The following is a 20409-nucleotide window of genomic DNA, read 5'->3' on the forward strand; positions in this document are numbered from 1 at the left end:
GAAGGGCTGGTACCTTACCCTTAGGATTTTTATATTAGGAGCAGGTAGCACCTTTGGGACAGTGTGGTTAACTGTGTAGTTAGGATTGTAGGGAAGACTCGGGGGCTCAGGGAAAGGGCTGAATTTTCTTTATCTTATTCTATTTCTTTATCTTATTATCATATGTCTATTTTCCCTTGATATGCTATTCTTCTTCCTCTTCCTTTCCTAAGGAATAACAAGTATTGTGGCTATGTTTGGAAATGCACTTTCCATGAACATAAAAAATTAGTATTCTGGTGTGGCTGTACCTGTGGTGATCAGCCATTTAGACAGGCCAAGGTATATTTTTGGCATCGTGATTGTCTGAGACTCTACTTTCCCACTCCCAATCCCCATCACCCCATAGGAAATGGTTGGCTAGGGGCACCAGCTTTAACACCTAATATTTGCATTACAGGTTATGAAAATCAACCAATTCAAATTTAGAACATCTATTTCATGTCACCAAAATACAGATCATTGAATGATCTGGGATGGGATAGGGAGGCGGGGAAGGAGCTGGAACAGCTCACTCTATTGCATTCCAAACTCCAGGAATGTTAACCACACACTCCAGGGACGTTAACAGAACATGTATTAAGTTGTTAAGTTAGCCAGAGGGAACCTTTTGTGCAACGGACTGTTGGTCAAACACCAATGGCTGCATGGGGGCGTGGTAGGTAGCATGGCATATTTGTCAAGTACAGTACAATTAAGTCAAGAGGGCCTGCTGGGCTAATCAATCACAAGTCAAGAGCACTCATCTCCTGCAGCCCAACATGCAAAGCTTTCACGAGTAAAACCTTAGAGAGCAACAAATGCCACGAATGACAAGGGAATGGTATCACGCAATAGTACCCTAGATGTACCAGCAGTAGAGTGACATGCCACATGAGCTTCTCAAGGGCAGGGCCTGGTCTTACTGCTCTTTGTCCTTCTATATTGCCATGCAGAAGGCCCTAGGGAAAGTCAAGATTCATTCAGCCTTGCAAAGAGAGTATCAAGAACTCATGAAACATTTTTCTTGAATAAATTGAACTAGCTGACTTCTTGAAATTTAACTGAAGAATGGGGGAAAACCTCCAGATTAATGCACTTAAAAGTCAGGAATACCTGGGTTCAAATGGTCTCTGAGGCATTTACTGGTTGTATAATCCTGGGAAAGTCACCTGACCCCATTAAACCTCAGTTTTCTCATCCGAAATAGTATTTTTTTCCACAACTGTGCAGATAGCATGAGGCAAGGAGATGTCAGGCCTTTTGAAAACCTTAAAGTACTAGAAAACTCTTAGAGGTTCATTGGTCCAATGTGACAGATTAGTAACCTGAGGCTTACTGAGGTAGAAACTTGCTTAAAGTCACAAAATTAACAAGTAGCTGATCTAGAAGAAGAACCTGGTTCCTCTGCCAAAACTGGAGCACATAACTATCACTGCTTCAAGCTGATTATTCCTCTACTCAATTTTCTGTCTGGGATATGTTTGCAACAACACTTCAGGGCTTCCTGCTTTCCTTAGATGCAGGGATCCTTCCCCTTGACCTTTCTTTCTTAATTCCTGGGACTCAAAGAATCCTGTCCAAGACACTCTGAAGGATGAGGGCTGTCTCATTTTTATATCCCCAGAGTCTAGCATGTTACCTCCTACATACTGGGTACTTAATGCCAAAATAAAATGAAATGATGGTAAACTAGAATTTTCTGGGCTGGTCTTTGGACAGATCCATCCCTGGCCAGGTACAAAGTCTTTCCAGCTTAGTAGGGATTTGCGTTAATAGGGGCAACAGAACCAGAGTTAACTTTGGGGTGACTTAGATATGTTCAATAGTCGATAGCATTTATTAAATGCCCACTGTGTTCTAGGTGCTGTGCTAAGCACTAGAAATACAAATACAAATAAAAACAAAGACCTCAAAGAGGTTATCCTCCAAAGGGAGATGTGCATGTATGCATATAAAAGAAACCTGAAAAACAGGGAGTGAGAGGTCTTTCCTCTCATGGGTGTGGGGGCATGATGGAGTCCTAGGGAAGTCCTAAAGCAGTGTAGCTGGGAGGAGATGAGGAGAAAAACCACACCAAGCCATTTCCTAAAATAAAAGCCCTCGAGTCCCTGGCTTTGCCTTCCAATTATTGGTCCCAATTAGAGGCATTCTGATGAGCAGGGATACAATGTGTGAGGAGGTGATTTGGGCAAGTTTTGACTTTGAAAAATCCAGGCTTGGGAAGAGCTTCTCTTCTGAGAATTCCTTCAGGGATACCTGCTCACTCTTTTATGAATAGGTAATATGAATGTTTTAGTATAAATAATAAAGCCATAGCCAATGGTTAAAAGTAAAAAAAAAAAAAAACCAAAAAACAAGAAGCCCTTCTCCCTAAGAGATATTGTATGATCATTATGCATTTGGGAATCAATCAATCAACAAGCAATTATTATATATCTACTATGTGCTGAATGCTATGTTGGAGTTTGGGGAAACAAAGGTCAAAATGAAATAACCTCTGCCCTCAAGTAGATTACATTCAATCAGGGGAGATAGTATATACATATATATATGTATATGTGTATGTATGTATATAAATATATGTGAATATTGGATTTAACATATTTTAACATGTATAACATATATTGGATTGCTTGCCATCTAGGGGAGGGGTGGAGGGAAGGATGAGAAAATATGAAGTACAAGGCTATGCAAGGGTCAACCTGACTATGGCAGGGATTACAATTTGTTTGTCCTCTTTTGGATGCTTTCCTGGGATGCTTCCATCTAATTATGATTGTGAAAACTAAAATGGTCTGAGAATGGGCCAGCTGCCTCTGAGCACTTCCACTTGAGATCATAGGTAGAAAGGATATTTAGGGAAGGGAAGGGAAATGGAGATGATATATAATTGGTCATCTGACCACATTAGCATTTCCATCCTGGGTCAGCTATTAGGGAAGATATTTAGAAGAGCTGGCCAGAGGGAACAGAGCTGGTGTGGGCTCCCATACATGTTGGCAAACAGAGAACATGTTTGAAGAGCAGCCAGGTAGAGTTCTGATGAATATTGTTTAGGGATATTTGTTTTATTTAGATGTTGAGGGAAAAAGAAGAGAAATTAAGAAGCTGGAATTTTAAGAACATGAAACTAAACATGTTGAATCACTGGTCTTTACACTTAAGCTTTTTGATTTGATTCCCTCTGCAAACATTTTGAATTTTTCTTTTGGAGTATTTTTTAAGATCCTGTCTATCTGTATTTGTGTCTGTATCAGTCCATATCTCTTTGATATAGTTGAAAACTGTAAAAACATTATTTAAGCATAATGAAAATATTTCTTCTCTTTATGTTTTAAGTTTCTTAGATTCATTTCTTAATGTTCCTTAATTAGAAGTGGAGGGGAAAACAGAAACAAAAATATATCTCAAATGAAGATGTGCATATGGCAGGGAGTAACAACTTAGAGCCCTTTTATGTGGGGATCTCAGTGTTGTTCCCACAAGAAGGGCATTAGGAGAGCTGTAGCATTCTAACCAAAAGTTCATTCATTCATTCACCCATCCATCCATCTGTCTATCCATCCATTCATCAATCTACTTATTTATTTTTACCATCCATTATAAAAAAAATTGAATTCTAAATTCTCTTCCTCCCTCCAGTCTTTCCCCTACCACTTGAGAAAGGAAGCAATATGTTTGCTTCTTGAATTGCGATTTTTGTACATGGTTGAGGACAGATGAGGACAGAACATGGACACAGAGACTTGATGAAAATCCTATATTCACCCTCTAAAATAATGTCTGTGACAGATTGGTAGGATCCTGGCTTTTGAGGGAAGGACATAATGAAACATCCAAGTGGGGAAACATCAGTTATTAATTTACTTAGGAAAAATGAAAAATTCAAAACAGACTTTATGTAAGTATTAAGTTTTTATACATCTATAGATAAACATATGTTTCATTTCCTGGAACATGATTCTGCCTTGCACGGAAGAGTGGGGGGCAAAGGGAATGGAGGATCAGGTGGCAAGGGGAAGAATACACTAGAAAGTTGTGTCCTTACCAAGGGGTTTCTTAGTTTTGAATTTTAACAATAGAAAATTTAAATGTCCCAAGCAATTAACTAGATTACCACCCTGTTATCTAATGCTGAGTGTGCTTTAATCAGAAGTTCAAGCTTAATACAAGCTTAATTTGTTCCTGTGTGCCTGTCACCCTCTAAGTAGGCACTTTTCCTTGCCCTTCCTTTGCTTTACAAAGTAACTTTAACTTCCTTTCCAATGACACTGAGTACTCACAGGGACTGTTTGTCTCACTGACTTACATGGCACACCAAGGAACACTTTATGAGAGTTGAGACACACTGTATATTGAGGGAAGCCATGCGTGGCACACACACGTGAAACCAAAACACATCTGGATATGTCTACAGTCACCACAGCTTGGCTGGCATTCCATGATCTTACCTTTGAAGTAAGGGATGTAATGATGTCTGAACATAGATGTAGGGCTTGGGTGTTGGGGCAGGGAGATGCAGCTACTGGTACCAAGACTCAGAGTACCAGCTGAGGGGGGCAACAGAGAGTAAGCGAAAATAAACTATGGAGGTCACTTACTTATAAGCCAAAAAAATATTCCTAGGAATCAGCATATCCAGGAGAATTTTCCATTTCTCTCTCACTGCTATGCAGTCCTTTTGGGGGACCTGAAAGGATGCTTTTACAAAGGCAAGCCTTATTGTTGCTTCTGAAACACTGCCCCTTGGGACACCAAAATGGTGCTATGATTAGATAGATGTGAATTGTTTTTCAATGGTGTTTGAGCTGAATCATTCATATCTTTCTCCCCTTATGAAGTCTCCCCTCACCCCCATATGCTATAGCCCTTGTTTAAGAAAGATGGGGAGAGATTCTCTGTAGTCAGTGGAACAGAGCAAAGCTAACTGGCTGCCTCAGGACTGGACCCATCATCCTGGGCTCACTGGCCTGTGTTCCACCCAAGTAAGCTGGGTACTCACAGGCTCAGCTTGCTTGGTCTACACCTGGCATGGCATGGCATACCAGTTCTTTGCACATAGAAGATGCCCAATGGCAATAAATGTCTCAACACGTGTTTATTGAATGCCATCATGCACAAAGCCCCATGCAAGGAATAAGGGAAATAATGGTCTAGTGGAAAGAGCACAGAACTTGGTGTCAAAGGCTCCAGGTTCAAATTTCCATACTACTCTTTTCTATCTATGTGATCTTGGTCAAGTCACTTAACATCTTTGTGCCTCATTTTCCTTATCCGCAAAATGACAAGTTTAAACTAAATAAATGATCTCTAAAATTTTTTTCCAGTTTCAAATTCTATGATCCTATTTTTGTGCAGATCTCTAAACAAGAAATTGAAAAGGAAGTCACCTTGAAATGATGATAATTAGGAAGCAGATCAAAAAAGAAAATCTTCCCAAAATGCAATATTGAATGGCACATGGTAGCCAGACACAGAATCTTTAAATGACATTTCAGTGAGGAAAATGGTCTTTTTTTTCCTTTTTTTTCTTTTCTTTTGTTTTGTTTTGTTTTTGCTTTAAAAGAAAGGACAATAATCATGATGGGACTATTGAGTGGAATAAAATGGGTCTGGAGCATGTGTCATGTGCTCATGATTTTTTTTTTCTTGGCTCATTATAGTCCTTCATTTCTGTAATGATCTTGTTTTGCTCTATGGACTTTCTTAATGCTATAGGTACTTCTCTCAACTGATTCAACTACCAGTGAAGGAGGCAAAAGAGGGAACGAACAAAGTTTTCTAGGAATATTCAAGGAGGGAGAAACCATTTGTTGCCTGGAAAAGCAAGGGAAGAATTCAAGGCCCAGAGATGAGTCATGAGGAAAAATATAAACTCTCAAAGGTGAGATGGGAAGGAATTCTATTCTCAGGTGACAGTTTGTTGGAATACATAGTGGTGAGTTTTCCTGTGGAGTGTAGGGGAAAAGTCCATTTTGGTGGGGAAAAAAAATCATGAAATGGAGTAATAATGTGAACTGAGACTAGGAATCTGGTTTAGAGCCACCTAATACAGGGTTGACATTACAAGAAAAGAAATTCGTATTTTATCTTAGAAACAGTATGATCTTAAATGGGGAACAACATATTCCTAATCTTAGGAAGGTTATTATGGAAACTTTGGGAAGGATAGACTAGGGAGAGGGGAGCCTAGGATCTAGAAGATCAATTAGAAAATTATTAAAACAATTCAGATAAGAAGTGATGAAGGTGTAATTGGAACTAGATAATATGTGTCATCTTGATTCTATAGATGAGGAAACTGAGGCTTGAAAGAGTTAAGTGAGTTGACCATGGATATTTAGTTGAGAAATTCTAGGGTTTGAACCCATATCTCCTGGCTGTAAGTTTATCCCATTTTTTCCATTATGCCACTTTTCCCCTCAGGATATATAAAAATGATGAAAATGATAATAATAATCCAACAATTCTACATATTTCTTTTTGAGTATGATACATATACATATCAGTCCATTGAGGAATTCAGTTTACTCCCTTCTAAAATTCTGTGGTCAAACCAACCTAGATTACTTTCTGTTCCCTGAAAACATCTTCTACTTTCCATTTCCCATGCATTTGCATATTCTGTTCCTTATGTCTAAGCTATCCTCCATCTTTCTCTTTCAGCCTGATAAATTCTTAATAACCTTTTAAATCCCAGCTTGAATGCTGTTACTTTGAAGAAAACTTCATCTGCTTCTCCACCATTCCCATATTTTCCCCTGACCCTGTAAGGTTATATCTACTCAGACTTTGTATATGTGATATATATTTTTGTCTGTTTGGATGTCTCATTTCCTTCTTAATTATAAGCTCCTTACGGACAAGACCATGTCATATCTAAACTTTTTAATTTTCCCAAGTGCCTACCACAGTGTTCTGCACATAGTAAGCACTTAATTGATGTCTGAGGCATTTATAAGGGATGGCATTGGCTGAGGAAGTTCAAATTAATGAGATTCATGTATCCCCAGATCCCACAATAGCAAGAGCGTCTTTTGTAATATGGTTTTATGAGGGGTGAAAATAGTGAGGGTCATTTACCTGGTCTGCTATAATGCTGAGGGGAGCGCGAGGTTGGAGTATAACGCCCATAGCTGACTGATCCTGTGGAGCTTGGACTGGAGGTCCTGTATTGCTTGTATGATCGATCGTCTTGGTCACCCTGGGAGAAAATGGCATGGGAAGGGGTAGTGGGAAGAGGAAACAATCTCATAAATCAAGGAAATCAAAAGAATTCCCTCAAACTTTAAATTATGATTAAAGTCCTTGTCATTTTTATTTGGAAGGCTGAATAAGAGGAGCCATCTCTGATTTGGAATGGGGCCAACCCTTAGATTTGCCCTATCCAATGACTTTTGAATGCCTGTCAATTTAAGCAAAAGCTGAGACTCTTCAATGGCTTTTCCTTCCCTCCCTGATATTATTGAGGACAAGACTCCAAGGGATCTGAAGAATCTCCCCTTCTCTAAAAGAGGGTGGCAAAGAACTTAACACTGGACACATTTAGCAAAAATTTTCCCCTCCCTTCAGATTCAGCCCAACTAACTAGAAATGCCTTTTGTGATAGTCCCAGTATATTCTATGTGCTCCAAAGGGATGTTCAGAGATAAAAATAGACAGTGCTGAGGCTCAAGGGATTTATGTATCTCATGATTAGGAATCTATGCTACAATTTCTGTTTAAAATTGGGATGGGCAATTGTTTTGAGCAGCTGATGGAACTGGGACAGAAACAGGCAGCGTGAGATGGCATGATACCAATGTCACGTAAATAGACCAGGTTCTCCTGGCCCAGCCACCCCTTCCACAGCAAAGCACGTGCAGGGACCAGGCTGTACATAACACACAAAAAACACACAGAGTTCATCAAATTTGCACCCACAGGCCCAGTGCTTGGGAGGGGGGGGTCAACGTTACTGGAACAGAACTGAAGAAAGTTCAATGTATACATTCTGGCAGTCAAGGCTTTCTGACACCTGATTCCAATTTACCTTTTCAACCTTATTTCCTATCACAATACTAGGTAATTCCTTCACTGTGGTTTTGTTTATGTTGAAGCTTGGGGTGCTTTCTTCTCTTCCCTAATTCCTAAATATAATTCAATAACTACTTCAAACTTCACCTTCACAATGAAACTCTCGACCATCACAAACTTAGTAGTTTCTTTCTCTGAACTTCACTGGTACATAATTCTCTGTATCATTTATTAGATATGCATCCTCTATAGCCTCATTAAGAATAGAATCTCTTCATAGAAGTATACCAAATAGACTGGGAAATTCTTGAAGGTAGGGTGTGTGCCCTCTCTATCTCCTCTGCCCCAACTTCAACGTCCCATAGAAGGGTTTTGCATGTAGAATAGTTAGGTATTTTATAAATACTTTTATAAATATTTTATAAATAAATAAATAAAAACCTCTGATTGGTTTTCTTGCCACAGGCTTCTGCCCTCTCCAATCTTACCCATATGTAGCTGCCAAAATGTTATTTATAAAGTCTCATATAGCTTGTCAGCTCAACAAATACCAGTAATTCCCTATTCCATCTAAAACTGAATATAGATTGCTGATTGGTATTTAAAGCTCTTTGCAATGTAGTTGCCACCTGCCTACCATCCCAAGCCTCTTATACATAATGCCCCTTGACACATGCTACAATCTAGCATCTTGCTGCTCCTCACATGTAGCATTCCATTTCCTATCTGTCTCCATGTCTTTGCAGAGACTATCCCACACTTCTAGAATGTATTCCCTCCTCACCTTTCTTGCCCTTGTAATCCCTAGCTCCTTCAAAGCTCAATTGAAATGCTTCCTAGATGGACTTTACTATCTCCAAATTACTAATGTATCTCCTTCCACCATCCTGAATTTATTTTGAATATATTTCTATAAATACACATCTCCTCTTATAGAATATAAGCTTCTCGAGGGCAAGGACTAGTTCGTTTTGGTCTTTATACCCTTAACATGAGCACATAATAGGTGCTTAATAAATGCTTATGGCTTGATTATAACATGCTCTCTCTTTATTCTGTGTTTTTAACCCTTGACTCTTCACCTAGACTATAAACTGGCACACTGATCTCTCCATGGCCATTCCCCATAATGCAAAGCACAAGGCAGATTCCTCATGACAGAATGCCAATGTTTTCCTTCTACAACTGGATAGGTGCCTCTGAAGAGTTCACCATCACCACTGAAGGCAGACACTAAACAAACTTCATCATTTGTGATATGGTAAGCAGACTAAATAATCCATAGCATTCTCTCTACCATAGTTTTCACCAGTTCAAACTACAATTTTCCCCTAGTCTGTGGCCCTAATTCTGTATTTCTGGGACTGAGACAGATGCAATGGAAGCATGCATATGATTATATCAGCACACTGGGATTAAAGAAATAGCTCTACTTGAATAGCAATCCCTAGCTGACTCTGCAAAGGGTCTGAGATTGCAAAGAAGCAACATTCACGCGAGCACAGATCTGCAGTCCTGAATGGGAAGCTGGAGGGGTTATCTTTAGAAGCTGGTCTGATGCGCCATGAAAGACATTGTAAAACAACATAAGCTTTGAGGGTTACCTCCGGAGGAGTTGGAGAGAGCAACTGGGGTGACTGCAAACAGCAACATAAAGTAACAGATTAGTGATAAAACATCGGGCAGGATGTTACATCGTTGGGGGAAAAAGACATTTTAGTAACACAAGCAACACACGTGAATCATACAGATTAGAGCTATAGGATCCAGTTCCTTTGGCTAGACAAAGGAAAAAACGGGAAAGAACGAAAGAATGAGAGACCGAAAAAAAGAAAATAATTTCTCAAAACTTTTCTTTGAAAAAAAATAGGATGAAATGATTCCCAAAGAAAGTATCTTCCCAAGCAAGGTATGTGTTCCATAACAGTGTCCTTGTCCTCTCTTCCTCCATGTTCAGGACAGCCCACAAGTTATAGGAATAACATTTTAAAGCTAGAAAGGAGCTTAGAACATAGAAAATAGAATATCAAAATATTTTAGGAAGGGAACTCAATGACCTTATAGGCTAAATCTCACAAAAACATAAGGGAGTTAAATAACTTGCCCAAGGCCACCTAATTGATAAGTATCAGATGAGAATTGATGAGAATTGAATTCAGCTTCCTCTGACTGTTTTACTGCCTAAGAGCAAGAAAGGAGTTCAGAATATATGTGTATAGTTAGTTAGATAGATAGATAGATAGATGGATGGATAAATGATAATAGATGACAGATAGATGGATGATAGATAGTAGATAGATGCATAAATGATACATAGATGACAGATAGATGGATGATAAAAAGATGGACGATAGGTGGATGGATAGATGATAGATGGATAGTGACAGATAGATGCACAGATGATAGAAAAATAGATGGGGGAGTTTTAGCTTTAAATCCAACATACTCATTTTACAGATTAGAAATGATCTGTAAAAGATCCCATGAGTGGCAGGGCAGGGATTAGAAGGCAATATTCTTTCTACTATTTTTGTATAATGGTACACACTGTGAATTCTGAGCTGAGTCAGAAAGGAGTTCCTTTTTTTTTTTTTTTTTTTGAGGCTGGGGTTAAGTGACTTGCCCAGGGTCACACAGCCAGGAAGTGTTAAGTGTCTGAGACCAGATTTGAACTCGGGTCCTCCTGAATTCAAGGCTGGTGCTCTATCTACTGCGCCACCTAGCTGCCCTCAGAAAGGAGTTCCTATATGCTTATGTCTTCTCTAATGTAAATCACATGCCATCAGTATTGCAAGAAAAGGAGGATTAGTCTCTTGCCAGGATTCATGAACACTTGATACATCTTTCTGTATCTGCTTTAACTACCAGCTAAATTCTCTTGTCTTTCAAGCCAGGGATTATCTATGGCTTGCTTCCAATGGGGTACTTCGCCTCTCACATCACTTGAAAGGGAATACAATTAGAAATAACCAGGTCTCCAGTTGCTCTTAGTGTTATGGAATATTTACCCACTAGAGACTAGAGTGCCAAGATACAGACATTTAAATTTTACTTTTGACATTCATGTCACATGGGAAAGCTGCCTAGGGCATTTAAGTATTATTTGTACTAAACGGATTAATTCAAGAGTCATGAGTGTTAACAAATGGCTAGGACATCAATTCTATCTGGATGCAGTATAGTAAAAAGAACATTGGACTTTAAGTCAGGAGAATTGGGTTCAAGCTATGGCAGGAATCACAGTCTATATAACATACTATATGTATGCAACATACTACAAATCTTATAAAGTACATCACTTGCAACAAGGCAGATAGGTGGCACAGTGAATATAACACTGAACTGGAAGTCAAAAAGAACTGGGTAACAATATAGCCTCAGACACTTCCTAGTTTACTAACTGGGCAAGTCATTTAACTCTGTCTGCCTCAGTTTCCTCAATTAGAAAATAGGGATAGTTATAACCCTTAAGTCCCAGAATTATAGTAAGGATCAAATGACATAGTATATGTAAATAGTACAGCTATTTAGAATAATGCCCGGCATATAGCTGGTTTTAATATTTTCTTCCCTTCCTTTTTCCTAACAACTCTGTGAGGGAGAAGCCAAATATTATCATTCCCAAGTTAAAAATGAAGAAAGCAAGGCTGAATGAGATTAAGTGATTTGTTCAAGGTCATACAGCTTGTAAACAAGTCAGACTTTCTGGTAGTTATTCTATTATGCTTTCTACTATTCTGTCCTCACTCATTTTTAGTTTGTTTCACCATTGTGAAATTGGTAATAAGATACTTTTACTTCCTATTTCATAAAGCTATTGTGAGTAAAGTGTTTTGTAAACCTTAAAGTCCTTTAGAAATGAGAGTTATTACTTATATATAGTAGTGACAGGAGCATTTTATTCTTGGTTCCTCATTTCCAACTTGTTTTGTTATCCTATTTAATCCACCCCAAACACCTTTTGTTTCTGCACCATAGGATGAGGGAACAAACTAGTATATAACAGGAGCTTGGATTATTCTGCCCTCACAAGATGGGCAAAGGGGAAATGTGCAGCTCCTTGAACTGCCCACTTGATTGGACCAGCCAGGCCCAGTACTATGCCTATTAGTAATGGACTTATGAAAGGTTAGATTCCTGTGGGGGGCTCTTTCTGCATGGGCTTCATTTATTGCATATAAATAACTGGAATGGAAATCAGCTGGCTAATATTCAAGAATCTTGAGAAAGTTTTCTTAATGCAATAAGGAACATTTGTTAATACATGGAAGTTTGGAAAACATATATATATGTATATTATCACATATAACTATCATATATATGTATATATATATATATATATATAAATCTTATTTAATCTTTGTGAACAACTCTCTGAGATAGATGCCACTATTATTGTTTATAGATTAGGAAACTAAGGCTAAAAAAGCTTAAGTGATTTTCCTGGTGTCGTACAGGTAATAAACATCTGGCATAGGATTCCAACATAAGTCCTTCTGATTCCAAATCCAGCTCCCTATTTACTCAGACATCTAGATGTCTCTGGACAGACACACTTCTCTATAATGTAAGATTGGAGGCAAAGACACTAGGGGCCCCTAAAAAGAAATGCAAGTTGGGGTTTAGATCCAGCAGAAAATAGACCTCCATGAGGCTCCCAAAAGCAGGATGGGGGAAGGGATTTTCTAAATAAATATATGATATCATTAACTCCTTAAAAGTGATATATACATATCTTTGTCCTTTACTATGCTCCCCTGTTCTATACCATTGGTATGATTGCTGATAAAAGTGACAGTCACACATCTTAGATGCCATTTCTAGCTTTAGTGTATATATGCAGAAGAACAGATGCTGAGTCAATGAGATGAGCTCAGTTCATGAGGGCAAGAGCAGAGAGAGGAGGCCAAAAAATAGATTATAGAACGGGCAGAGAGCCAGCAAACACTCCTGAAGCCTATGAACAGCATCTTGGAATTGGGGCAGGCTTCCTGTCCTGCAGTCAATAGTTTTGTTGGGGCTCATTGGAGATTCTGGACTTATAGAAGATTGTTAAGTAGAGAGGAAATGGCAATAATAGCTAATATTTCTAGGGTGCTTTACTATTTACAAAGGGCCTTACTCCCTATCATTTACAATTATGAAGTATATGTGTTACCAGTATTATATTTATCATTTAGTTGAAGAAACTGAAGTTCAGAGAAGTGAATTGACTATTTACATGGCTAGCAAGCAATAGAGCTGGAATTTTAATGATAATACTATTATTACAAATAATAATTATTATGATATTTATAGAATGCTTGAAATTTTATAAGGCACTTTGAATACATGATCTCATTTGATATTTACAGCAACCCCACCAGGTAATTAATATCATTATCTGCTTTTTACAGATCAAGAAACTGAGGTTCAAAGAATGTAAGTGATTAGTTACAGGAACATTTAGTAAGTGTACATGGTGGGATTTGAATCCAGGTTTTTTTTTTAATTCAACTGCACAGTGCTACCTACTGTATCAAAATGCCTCATATACATATTATATGTGCATGTATATACACATACATACACAACATAAATGTAAAAGTTCTTATGATTTCATATCATACATCAAGCTAAAACAAAACATCATTTCTGGATAATATGGTACGTGGATGCATATTTGTGAATGACTGAAAAAAGCACCGTTCGTAGTCCAGATATCCCAAAATTTTAAATCAGATTATCAGACTATTAAATAAGATACAAAATAACAATTTAAACAGTAGAAGAAATATAGTGCCAAGTAATACTTAAAAAGAAAGCAGAAGAATATATATATAAGTATATATATATAATATATACAAAAAATATATAATATAAATATTAAGAAATACGTAATGTGTTTTAGGTGCCGTTAGTACAGTGGGATGGCAGATTTTCAAATGAGAAAAGCTTTATGGAAACAGATAATGGAAACAAAGGCAGGGAGAACGAAAAACAATTTGTGTATAGGAAAATGATACATTCCATGCATCATGAAAATCACTACTCTAGCAGGCAGACCTTGCCAAATGTAAATTTGTTCTGCACAAACATGACATTAAGAGACAACATTGCTGGGTGGTTAGTTACAAACAAACTCTATTATTGATGGGATTGTGAACAGTCTGATGCTCAATAGAGTTCAGAATGCTGGGGATCAAAGGCTAACTCATAGTATAGTTGACCATTCTTCTGGCATTGCAGGCTCTGGGCTGGATAGACATGAAGTAAGCCTCTGTGACATTAAGGGAACTTGGATGATCAAATGTAAATGCAATGAGAACAAAGCTTATTCTCTTCTTTGTATTTCTCCCTAGAAACCAACATGGCATGTTGTATTTAATAAGCATTTAATAAATGTTTGTTAATCATTCTCTGGATAGTCTAATAATCATATTATTATGAAACTACATTGGCTGGGATTCTATTATGCAAGATATGCCTGTATAAGAAGTAAAAAGAATATTTGAATTAGCTCCTGATAATTTCCTTAAAACCGCCATTGCTTCCTGTGTCTTGTTACATTTCATTAAAATGTCTTTTCCAGAAAAAAAATCCACTCAAAAATTTATCATAGATCAGAAAATTTGGTAGCAAAAGCTTTCCAAGTTTATGTAGCACTCAACACGTGAAGGCAGCTTGTTATGAAATGATTACTTAAAGAAGGGTGAAGATTCCAGCTTATAGATCAAATTGTGTTAGTTTTACAGAGACCAAACACCAAGTTCAATAACACCAATAATCAAGGCCACATTTCTAAAAGTCATGCATTGTTCAGCATCCGTACCTCTCCATAACTATGCCTGTCACCTGAGGAGTAACTGATGTATGGAGAGTAGGAGATCATATCTGGGCGGTCGATGTTATAGATGGCCTTGTTTTTAGGAAGAGCAGCCAAGTCCCTGTAGTCAAGAATCTCATCTCCAAGCTTAGCCTAAGAAAGAGAGGAAAGACCAAAGAGAAGAGGGGAACGATTAAAGCCAAATCAAAAGTAGATAGATATGAGCCAGTTCCCAGAACCAACAAGAACCCAGATGCAGAGTAGCAAGTTAGTAAAGCAGCAAGAGTATAGTGGAAAGCACACTTGGACTCCAGTCAAAAGAGCTGGGCTTGAGTACCATTTCTATAACTGGTTACCTATGAGCTCCTGAGCAAATCACTTCTCTGATTTTCAGTTCATCATCTGAAAAAATGGGCATGGCAAGAATCACAGCACCAATATTAAAAGCATTTCAGTGAGTTTAGAATTGATCAAAGATTTGAAGATCACCTTGTTCCAACCTACAGAGCATGAAACTGAAGCCCAGATTGATGAAGTGGTTTGCAAAAGGTAATGCACGTATTAAGCGACAGGTCAAGAATTAGAACCTAGGATTGCTGACTTTAAATGCCATATTCTTGCTATTTCATTAAGAGCCCTCTTCTTTATAGATAAAAGTGAACTTAAAAGTTATCCAGATCAATGGCCTCATATTATTAAAAACTTGGATCTACAACAGCACTCTTCTCTGAACTCTTAAAGTACTTCTTACTTGTATCTTTTATTCTGACACTTTAATACTATGTTCTTTTATAGCTTGTTTCATGTGGATATCTTGTCTTCTTGAGGTTCGTATTTCCTACTTCTATATTCCCCTAGTGCTTAGCCATATCCAAAGCAGGTGTGGAAAATAATAATTATTAATCAAACATTTTCTTCCTTTTTCTTCTCCCCCATTTTCAACTATACCAAAGTGGGGTCTGCTACCTGACAGTCTTTTCTTTTCTTTTCTTTTTAAACAGTATTTTATTTTTCCAAATACATGCAAAAGATAGTTTTCAGCATTCAACCTTGCAAAACGTTATGTTCCATATTTTTCTTCCTCCCTCCCTTCCTCTTTCCTTCCCCCTGCTCCTAGACAGCAAGTAATCCAATATGGGCTAAACATCAACATTATCCTTTGCAAAATCTTGTTTTCCAAATATTTTTCCCTTCTCCCTTCCTCCCTCCTCCCCCAAACATGCAATCCAATACAGGTTAAACACATGCAATTCTTCTTCTTTTTTTTTTAATAGTTTTTATTTACCAGATATATGCATGGGTAATTTTACAACATTGACAATTGCCAAAACTTTTGTTCTAATTTTTCCCCTCTTTCCTCCCCCCCCCATAGCAGGTTGACCAATACATGTTAAATATATAAAGTATAAAGTATAAATTAAATACAATGTATGTATATATGTCCAAACATTTCTTTTACATGCAATTCTTCTAAATATATTTCCATATTCATCACCTGGCATTCTTTTCGCAGAAATTGTCAGCCAATGATCGGATGTTTCAAGGGGAAAAGTTCTTAAAGTGAGCTACGTGTTTTCCCAAAAAATCTTTTTTGTGGGGTGGAGTAAAGAGAAGACTAACAAATCCTTATGGCAATAAGAGCAAAAATAACAATAATATTAATATTATCCGTATTTATGGTTTAAAAAAGAAAAAAAAACTTTCATGTGGGAGACATCGTTAAGTATACATGAAAGCCTGCTGAGGTGATTTAGGTAAAAACATCATAGTTTAATCACTTGAGATGAAGTTCAACTCTCTTGTTTTACAGGTAAGGGAAATGAAGGAAATAAGTGAAGCACATGCCCAAGATACACACAGTTCCTAAGGAGAAGAGTTGGAATTTGAATCCAAGGTTTCCAACTCAAAGCCCATACTTTATAATGAATTTCATATTTCTATTATATAGAGAAAGAAAGAAGCTTTGAGAGGATGAATTATGTAATGAGATATCAAGGAGAGGTAGAATACTTGCCTTTTCTTTTTAATATTCAGAAACTACATGTCCTGAACATTTGGACAATAAGATGAATATCATGTACTCTTTAGCATTTGTCCTTCATTGGGTGACTTTCAAATTTATTTCCATTTAATGTAGTATTCACTTGGTTGCCAAGGCAACTAGCTGGGCCATACTAATAAAAATGAAGGCCATTTAGATAAGCTTCCTCTCCCCTCCCCTCATACCCTTCCTTCTAATATTTAAGAAAATAAATGGATTCTTCCTCATTAGAGGTATTTAAGCAAAAAGTAAAGACCATTTTCTAGAAAACTGTTGAAAGAGATTTTCACTCACATGCGTGTGGGAAGTTAACAGGTTCTGAAGGATATTTCTAGCACTAATATTTTATGTCCCATGTTCTAGGTCAGTCTGAGCTCTGGCATTTCGTGTTGTAAGATTTATTCCAACCCTTATTGAGTCTTTGTTCTGTGTTCTTATGATCTTTCCAGTTCTGATATTTTAAGGTCCCTTCTGGTTTTCACATATTTAGTGTAGACTCAGAAAATTTTCAGCTGCAGAGAGGTAGTTCAAGACCTCAGAAGGTCCTTCCCTGGCTGAAATGCTAAGCATTTCCATTTTGCATCATCCATTCTTCTATATCACTACTTGAACATATATAATTAAACATTTTCTCAGAAGTTTTAACCAGGCAACTAATAGACTATAAGGCAAATATCATTTCAAATTAGGTAAACAATGAAAACAAAATCAGCCTATCAACTATTTCATGGATTTTTGCCATTAAACTAACTAGAAATCTGGCATCATTTAGATTCAAACTAAGTCCTCAGTGTCTTCATGTGACGGAGAATCATAGAAATGTAAATTATTGGAGATGAAAGCAACTCTAAAACATAGAATTTCAAACCTTGGAGAGAACGTTGAACACAGAATAACAGAGTTAAAAAGGATCGTATATCAGAAGATTAGATCTAGATGCTGGCTTAGCCCATGGAATATAGACTATTAAGATTCATACTAAATTTAAAATGTAAAATCGTGGACTTGAGAGGTCATGTAATATATTCCTTCCATTTTACAAATACTGAAACTGACTCAGTCAGATTAAATCATTTGTGCAAAGTTATATGGCCAATCACTGCTTGGACTAGAACACAGTTCTCTTATTCTCATTTTAGTGCTTTTTCTACCATAAAATCATATTTCACATGCCTTTTTAATGTTTCTTTTTCTCTTTTTATTTTTGGGGGGAGGTAGATTTTTTGAGGCACCAAATGAGAAATATTCAGTTTTACTCACCAACTATGAACTGGGAGGATCTGATTTTTCTTTTTACTTTCTCAATCCATAATCCCCTCTAACCCTTCCTGCTGTTCCTCATCTGATACTCACATAAATCACACGGCTTGGAGATCCTGATGTATTTGAGGCAGGCACAGAAATTATACTCTCCGAGGAAGTTCTTGTTTCCTAGAGAAGAAAAACAGATACAGGAAAATTGAAGACAAATCATTCCAAATGGAAGAAGACGTTAGGGGAAAAATCTGTGGAGCTCCTAGAGAAAGCAAACAGAATTACTGGCTCTCCTGTGCTGGTTGATCAAACATCTGATCACATTAACTAAGTTTTTACTATATGTAAAGATAGAAACAAATTACTAGATATGTTACTTTAAGAAAGTTATTTTCCCTTGGGAGTTTCTCAATTTATAAAATGGGGATGTTGGAGTAAATGACAATAAGGTCTCTTCTCTCTCACTGTTTTCTATTCTGACATTCTATCTTATTGGAATCATCAAATCTTACATGATTTGAAAGAACCACAGAAATCATATACTTGAACTTTCTATCTGAATTATATGCTGAAAAATAGGCTGTGCTTAAATATATGTATCAATGAAGAAATCAGTGTCTCGTTGCAGCTCATTTTATTTTGGAATAGTTTTAATTATTAGAAAATATTTTCATGCAATGAACCTTATTAAGTTTTATCTATTGATTCTTGTTTTCTTCTCTGAGATCAAAAAGAGAAATCTCACATAAAATTCCTTTTCTATGTGTTAATCTTTTCATTATTTGAAATCATCAATCTTATTCCCTAAATGTCTTTCTTCTCCAAGATAAATAACTCCACTCTCTCCAATCTATCTTTTTAAGACATGGTTTATAGAAACTCCACTATCTTGATCATCATCCATTTGCTACATTTTGCTTTTTCAATGTATTACTTTAAATAGATATTCAAGAACTGGATTCAATATTTCAGATATGCTCTGATCAGGACATGGAACACCTGAAATATTGCTTTCCCTATTTTGGACTTCTACTGATATAGCTGAAAAACATATTTGCTTTGTTTCTTTGGCTAACTTATTTTTAGGTTGTATTCTTCTAAAATTCATAAGACTAAAACAAATCCTAGAAATATTAGAATTCTGTTAACTGTAATGTTGTATGAGGTACAGTCTAAGGCTTTCTCCAGGCCTGACATTTTATATTCACTGATTTCACTAATGTTTCATACAAGATGCTTTCTAAGGGAGAATAGACAAGAAACAAATACTAAGGACTGCTTATCCAGGCTTACTAATGTGTTGCTTCACTTCTATCCATGAATAATATTCTATCAAATATTATCAATCTTGTCAAGTCTCATTTTGATAGAGATTCAGAATCATGAGGACTCCCTTAAATTGATTATTTTCTATTTCTTGTTGATGGTCAGCTTATCCATAGAAAGTTGTTCTTAGCATCTAACACATTGTCTGGCACCTCTTTAACACTTAATAGTAGGTTGACAGAGCATTACAATGGCATTCTCTCTACTAACAAAGAGCTTATAGACAAATAGCCACATGAACACTTGCATCTACTGCTGTAATAAGTAGGGTGAGGCTTAGGGAGCCCAAGGCAGATCCTGAAAGAAATGTGGCTCCATAAAATTATCCCCAACCTGCTAGGGATAATGAATGCCACACAACTCTTGGCCTCTAGTCAAACAACCTACTGCCTCAGCTAATTTTTTGTTTATACAGAAGCAATGTTCTATCATTAAAGAGCCCAGGGGGAAAAATCCAGAGGTCTGGTTTCAAATACTAACTCTGACACTTCCCCAAATGACTAGGCCTTCACTTCTCTGCATGTTCATTATCTATAAAATTGAGATAATAATGTCTGTCCTTTGCCTCAGAGGATACATGGCATCTGTTTAAAATATTATTATGGTAGAAAGCTAACAACAATACAAATCAGGGTGAACTGAGATGTGATCAATTCCAGTTTAAATTTTCTAACATGGCAACCTCAAATGAATCTCTTTCTTTGTAAATAATAGGGTACTCCCCTCCCACTAACACATACAATATACCCTCCCCCAAAACTAGAAGATTAGGGTGCAATGTGGGGGGAAGAAGCACTAGAATTTAAGTCAAAAGTTCTTGGTTTGTGTCCTGACACAGACACGTGGATACTTGCAATCTAGGTCATCATAAAGATATCACCTAAACTCTCTGAGATTTAATTTTCTCATTTATGAAGGGGTGATAATACTTGTACTTGCCTGCCTC

The 20409-nt window shown here is 37.1% G+C and overlaps 1 protein-coding gene across 7 annotated transcripts in view; it reads right to left on the reverse strand.

The window, feature by feature from the left end:
* The window catches only part of ABLIM2 (actin binding LIM protein family member 2), a 293927-nt gene that overhangs the window by 61997 nt on the left and 211521 nt on the right, over positions 1–20409 (reverse strand). For 3 of the 7 annotated variants that reach the window (XM_074276290.1, XM_074276285.1, XM_074276284.1), the window contains 4 exons: positions 18237–18314; positions 14849–14995; positions 7105–7225; positions 4473–4571 (listed from right to left, as the gene is read on the reverse strand). In XM_074276290.1, the coding sequence (XP_074132391.1) occupies positions 4473–4571; positions 7105–7225; positions 14849–14995; positions 18237–18314 (445 nt within the window). The remainder of the gene's footprint in view (positions 1–4472; positions 4572–7104; positions 7226–14848; positions 14996–18236; positions 18315–20409) is intronic. The other 4 variants (XM_074276287.1, XM_074276289.1, XM_074276288.1 and 1 more) reach the window with 2 other exon arrangements.

Source organism: Sminthopsis crassicaudata, chromosome 6 (assembly GCF_048593235.1).
Source record: "Sminthopsis crassicaudata isolate SCR6 chromosome 6, ASM4859323v1, whole genome shotgun sequence".
Classification (NCBI taxonomy): domain Eukaryota; kingdom Metazoa; phylum Chordata; class Mammalia; order Dasyuromorphia; family Dasyuridae; genus Sminthopsis; species Sminthopsis crassicaudata.